The following is a 6,062-nucleotide window of genomic DNA, read 5'->3' on the forward strand; positions in this document are numbered from 1 at the left end:
CCCACTCCCAGTCAGTGAGCAACGGTTTGCCTCTTCCTCCAGTGTCAGTTGTGATTAAATACAGTTCTTACTGCATGACTCTCACTGTCACACCACCTCTTGTCGTGCACTGGCACCCTCTAGTCGGGTAACAGATAGGCAGTTGTGCGTACATCTTCTCTCCGTGTGCTCCTCTGCTGTGTGTCTCAGTGTGTGACTTTGTTCTGTGTCAGTGGTCATACACTGCTTTCTCATAACATACTAATGCAATTACTTATCGGTGCGTGGGTAGGTAATCAGCGAAGATGCTCTGCATCTGCACATATCTCTGCTTAGACAGGTTCTTTGTGTCATTATTGCATCCTAAATTGCAGACAGTCGGATGTAACAGAGCCAGTGACAGAGATCCAGCTACTCTCATGGTACAAACAGCCTCTTATCCACTGATACATCAGGCCTTTAGTGCCAGGCTGAGCTGGTGATTAGTGCTTGTCCACAGCCACTCCACGCTCCAGCTGGGCTTTTTTCAAGGATTCCCAGAGCTCTGTATTAAATCACTTTAACACCATGTGCATTTTTCATCCTAAAAAGGAGCATCAGAAGAAATGAATCTGCTAGCGTAGATTTTATAGCAATGTAATACATTGCCTAAAAATATTCCTACAAATTAAATTTAGAGGATAGTCTGGCACTAGATGGCCACTTAAAGGCTCTGGTACCTATTGGTCTTCCTGCTGATAAGCACCCACTAATGTTTGCCTGCAATCTGATAGCATCCAGGGCTTGCTCTCACACAGAGAGGAAACACTGCAGTGCATGTGCTAGTTGTAAACATAGCCTTTATAAAGCTATCACAAGTTGATGTAGTTTGTTTTTGTGCTAGTTTGTGGCTTTGGCAGTAATGCATAGCTACTGTTGTAGGCAGCAAGCTAATAGCCAGATGTGCTAATATTTGCAGCTACATTAGAGCAGACAAACTGAAAACACCCACAAAACCTGAGTATCACTTTTCTATAATATATAATATTCTATAAGCACCACTTTAAAATGAGAAATTCAAAGGCAAGCCGAAGGCTATGATAGCACATAGTCAATGGATATTCATTAAAGGGGCTGTACACAATATTCAGAACATTAAAATGGCAGTAAACAACTATTTACTATTTAAAGATATAGTGAACTAATGGTGTCCTGACCAGAAAATTAAATCTTCAATGTCAGACATATTTTATAAACTAAGTGAATACCTGGATCTCTGTTTGCAAAAACTACTTCCTAGATATCAAAGTGTTTAGTAAAACTGCCACAGAGTTAGAACGGCTCCTTTGGCTCGGAGCAAACGTCTCTGAATGTAATTTCATTGCAGAATAAAGGTGTGAAGAGCGTTCATCTGTCATGCAATTAGAGTCAGGAACAGAGAGCATAATTCAGTTAGTCCTATTGCAGATAGAGGCGGATATGAATATAGACAGACCATGTGAAAATACAAAAGGAGCTGTATGACAAATGAACACTCTGATTTTCCAAAAGCACATTCTGCCTCCAACCCTCACTCACCGAGCCTAAACCGATTGAATGTTGCAGTGAATTTACAACCATTAGGTGTGCAAAACCGTAATCTGCCTCTTTTGAGCATTTATATGGAGGAATGCTGATGCCATATTTGAGAGTTTTTGGCTCAAATCCTGATGTTGATGAGACATTATTATTATGCACAATGTATCACAGATACCCTTCATACTGGTTGGCCAACTGGAGTCTTTCCAGCACTCTAGTTTATATTCACAGACCAAAGTCACCATTTAGCTGCAGTTTAATGTAGAGTTGATTATATTTCCAGGCTAAGACAGAATATGGCCATCGGGTTTTGTTGAGGATGACTCTTGCCCATTCCTCTCCTCCTTGCAGCCAGATGTGTCGGTACTCTTGCCCTTGGACGACCCCGCCATGCACCAGCCTCTCTCTGCTAACATGGGGGTGTCCATGCGTGGCCTGGAGATTTTCTACTAACCTCTGACCTCTACAACATCACGCCTCTTGATCCCCCCTCCCCAACAACTCTTTGACCCCAACCACTACTACTTCCTCTTCCCCACCGTGTCCCGCCCTCCCACTTCCTGTGGCACTTCCTGTGTGTGGCAGGTTGGAGTACAGACTCTAGTTTCTCTTTCTCTGCTCAGACCCCTTCATCCCTCCATCACGCCGCTCCCCCCACCTTCTCCCTCCCGGCTTGTGAGAAGGCAGTGTATCCCTCCCTTATTTTTCTCTTTCAACAAGTGCCCCCATTTGCATGTTTTTTCATGTTTGTCTTTCTTGTTTTGTCCTCTATTTTTACCTGATGGTTTGATTTGATGAGTTGAGGGGTGAAAAATCCATTGTGATGCTGTTTTATTACGCTCCTCTGTTACCTCTCTATCACTAATGCCACTTCCTATTTTAAGCACATTTTGTTTACCGCACCAAAAACTCAAATGTAATCATTCTTCAGCAAATTAAAGAGGTTTAAGGCAACAAGACAAAGTAGATGATGCTAACAAGCATCGTAGCACAGCTGTTTAAAAGCAGCCATGGGGCCACCTGCAGAGACACATAACTGTCTCCGGGGCTGCGGGAGTGTTGATTACATTCCCTTTGTGTGCAAATCACATAATGAGAAAGAGGCAAAATATATGAGTTTTTTGTCCAGCACGCGCGTTCCCTATCAGTGTCAGTCGGAAACATCCATCAACGGCAAATGCAGCATCATCAAGTGTTCAATTACACTGCCCCAAGGGACTTCCAGCACACACACTCTCTGCAACAGACTGCATATGAACGCATCCATTTGCCAAATTGCTGATGTTGTATTGAGCACCACATCAGAAGCTCATTCCATGTTTACTATGTCACGCAGGGACAGAGAAGATGCCCCCATGGCTCTTCCTTATTGTTTAACACAAAAGAGACTCTCTCTTGATCGATTTTTATGGCTTGGATTGTCCTAGAGGACCAACAATTGGAGGGCCATAAAAACTGCTGATGCTGGGTATTAGAGATGACAGAGGTGGACATACGGATGCGCATCAAAATAATTTAGCCCTGTGGTGGCTTCTCATTTTTCCACCCTGTTTTTGCAAATGCTTTGACCTTGCTCTGTAAAATGTATGTTTCATTCCCTGAGCGGCCTCCCATTGATTTGTGTTGCTCCTTTTTTTTTCTTTTTGGGCTAGATGGATTTGCTTTTACCTTGCCATCTGGGCTGAATAATCACTTGATCCAAATGTCGCAAACAAGTCCATACTGACTCCTCTCCCTTTCCTCCCTTTTTTCCTCCCACAGGCCTTCAACAAAAACAATCTGATTCTGGAGGAAAGAAATAAGTACTTCAACCCACAGCTTGCCGGGAAGACCTATACCAACGCATACTTCACTGACCTTAACACCTACGATGACTATTAAGCCTTGATTCGGCAGTTCAGACTCCAAACCGTGGTGGGGACACCAACCCCATCATCCATTTTGACTGTATTCTTTTCTTTGTGCTTTGTATTGAGATTCGTGACACCATGCGTGGGATATTCCCACTCTCAGACTCTATGGCAGCTTGTATGTAATGAAAACACAGACACACAGTGTTGCCAACAGAGGGAAACGCCCACTTTCTCTCAGGTGCCTTGGGGTACACTTGGAAAGCTCATTTTTGGGGGGAAAATCTTGCCTTGACTCTCTCTGAGAAACGGACAAATGGATTTCCCAATGTGGATTTAAAAAAAAGGGAAAAATAAGAACTCAACTCAAAGAGACTGTGGGAAATCTGATCCCCTTTAAACTTTCCTGTGACGCCTCTAAAACAGACCTGTATTTGTAATGATGGGAAGTAACCACAAAACCGCTTTGCATGACTTCATCTGACGTGTTTTCTCCGCCGTTCTGTTTCATTTTTGCATGGTTGATCGCATTCCAGGGTTTGGGGACTCGCGGCCAGCGTTTTTGTTTTCTCTGCTGGTCTTAGTTTCAGGACTGGTTTTAAAAGTCATAAAAACAGAGACTGAGGTGATGCCTGATGGCTTTTGCCATTTACTGCTGCAGTAATCTCCAGATGGATCGATATCCACCCCCAGTCCTAGAATCAGGATGTAGATATTTGAAGACTGTGGTCAAGTTTGTCCACTTTTGCTTTTTTCTGTTACATGCTCTTGCATACATCGCCCAGGAAGGAACATGGAGGGGGAAAAAAAGATGATTTACTTCCAGGACAGTTCAGCAACATGGAAATAAGCACAACAATGGAGCGCACACAGCCATTTGAAAGGTTCTTAGGATTGTATGTTAAGACATTATCCATGCTTGACAGTAGTGACAAACATCTGAAGAGAACACTTAACACAAGAGGACTCTCGTCACAAAGTATACTCTGTCCTGGTTGCATCTATCGTTATTCCAACCTACTTTAGATGAAACCATGGCCACTTCCGTATAATGATCCTCAGTGTTCTCATGGGAACTGTGCTTAAGCAGGTCTCATGAAATATGACAGCTCCTGTATTTTGGAAAATAGCAATATGGGGCACTGCATTTGATGTTTTTTTACTGTATCCTGATGAGAAACATCACAGCACAAATGAGGCAGAAATGTAAGAAGCTAACGGATTTGCCTTGAATTGTATCTTGCACAATTTCATGCGACAAGTATAACTGATCGACTGATTGGTTGATATCAGACGAATGAGTCAAGAATTAACCAGATAGTGCACCCTGCGGCCCCTCTGACTTACTCCATTAGGACACTAAGGGTGGAGGTGAGGACCCCATTGGAATTGTAGGAATTATAATTATTATTCTGCTTGGCTTTTGGGGGGTTTTAACATCCTCTAAAAGTTGTGAAACTCTGAATATGCATCTGGTCTGGTGAAAATGTAGATATTTTAGGGCATGGCAAAATATCTTAGTAGCAGAGTGGAACCCAATGGTGAGCTTTCACATAGACAAACAAAACTTGGTAGGCAGATGTAACATGTGGAGACGCACCAACAAGCCTCTTGGACCCATACCCTAAAATCAACAGGAAGCCAGCCATCTTGACTTGAATGTCAATTTTAGGCCGTATGAGCTCCATGGTTGTGGTTGTTTCCATGATATCGAACTGACCAGTAGTACACTGACTTGTTTGTTTCCTGAAAAACTTTTTCGAGATCCTGCAAAACTATCGATATTTGATTTTTTTTCTCTTCCCTGTCCCTTCTCGGGCGCCGTACTAGCAGCTAGCAGTGATTGAACTTTCAGTGTAACATTTCCTTTGCTTTGCTCTTTCTTTCTTTTTTTTCTTTGCCTTTAAAGGTACATATGTTTTGTACAGGATGTTAAGTTTGAAGCCTATGTCTGTAGTTTTTCTAAATACATTTATTCAATGTCTCAAGTGTTTAAAGAATAAAACATTTCCTTTTGAAAAGAAGAAAGTTTATGTGCATTCTGACAAGTAATCAGGAGTATTCATATCAGCCTGCATCAAGTTCAGTCTTTGTCACCGTACTTTTTATATTTTTTGTAAAAAAAAATAATGTTTTTGAATTTTGATAGTGTTCGCTATTCCTTTGGCTTCTAAGTTCTATATGTAATTTGTGAGAACAGGATGTTAATGGCATTTACTGTACAGATGGAGCGTAGCAGATACTACTCTCCTGAACCCCAACTGGAGTGCTACCCATATACTATAAGATGAAATCCATTCATCAAGTTGAGATATTTCTGTTCAGAGTGTATAACCAAATATTAGGTTATTCAGTGGTTCAGTTGCAACTAACTCTTTTTACATGTTTGCTTGTGTTACTGTGCATAAATTAAAAGCTGCTTCGTACACAACAGACTTGTCAAAGTGTGAGTTATACCGATTAATTGTTCAAATATCTCATTTGTAAAGCTGTGATGTCTTTCATCTTGGAAAAGTTTTCTTTTTCTGCAGCTCTTATGAATGACCTGAAGATGGCTTTAACTGCAGCAAAAGCAGTGATCTAAAGCACTCAGTTACAAGTGTGGGACACGTCTGTCCTGTGTGGTTTTACTCTGACAACTTTAGGGACTTTGATGTTCCTCAAGCAAAACACTGT

The 6,062-nt window shown here is 41.8% G+C and overlaps 1 protein-coding gene across 3 annotated transcripts in view; it reads left to right on the forward strand.

Annotated features, from left to right (window-relative positions):
• sema5a (sema domain, seven thrombospondin repeats (type 1 and type 1-like), transmembrane domain (TM) and short cytoplasmic domain, (semaphorin) 5A) overlaps positions 1-5,817 on the forward strand; it is a 138,267-nt gene extending 132,450 nt beyond the window's left edge. Inside the window, exons 22-23 of one of the 3 annotated variants that reach the window (XR_009389902.1) lie at positions 1,888-2,110; positions 3,298-3,432. Coding sequence is in view for 1 of the 3 variants with exons in the window: in XM_059326841.1 (XP_059182824.1) it covers positions 3,298-3,417 (120 nt within the window). In the remaining 2 variants the exon portion in view is untranslated. Of the gene's footprint in view, positions 1-1,887; positions 2,122-3,297 lie in introns of all 3 variants that reach the window. The other 2 variants (XR_009389901.1, XM_059326841.1) reach the window with 2 other exon arrangements.
• Positions 5,818-6,062: the final 245 nt, after the last annotated feature.

Source organism: Centropristis striata, chromosome 23 (assembly GCF_030273125.1).
Source record: "Centropristis striata isolate RG_2023a ecotype Rhode Island chromosome 23, C.striata_1.0, whole genome shotgun sequence".
Classification (NCBI taxonomy): domain Eukaryota; kingdom Metazoa; phylum Chordata; class Actinopteri; order Perciformes; family Serranidae; genus Centropristis; species Centropristis striata.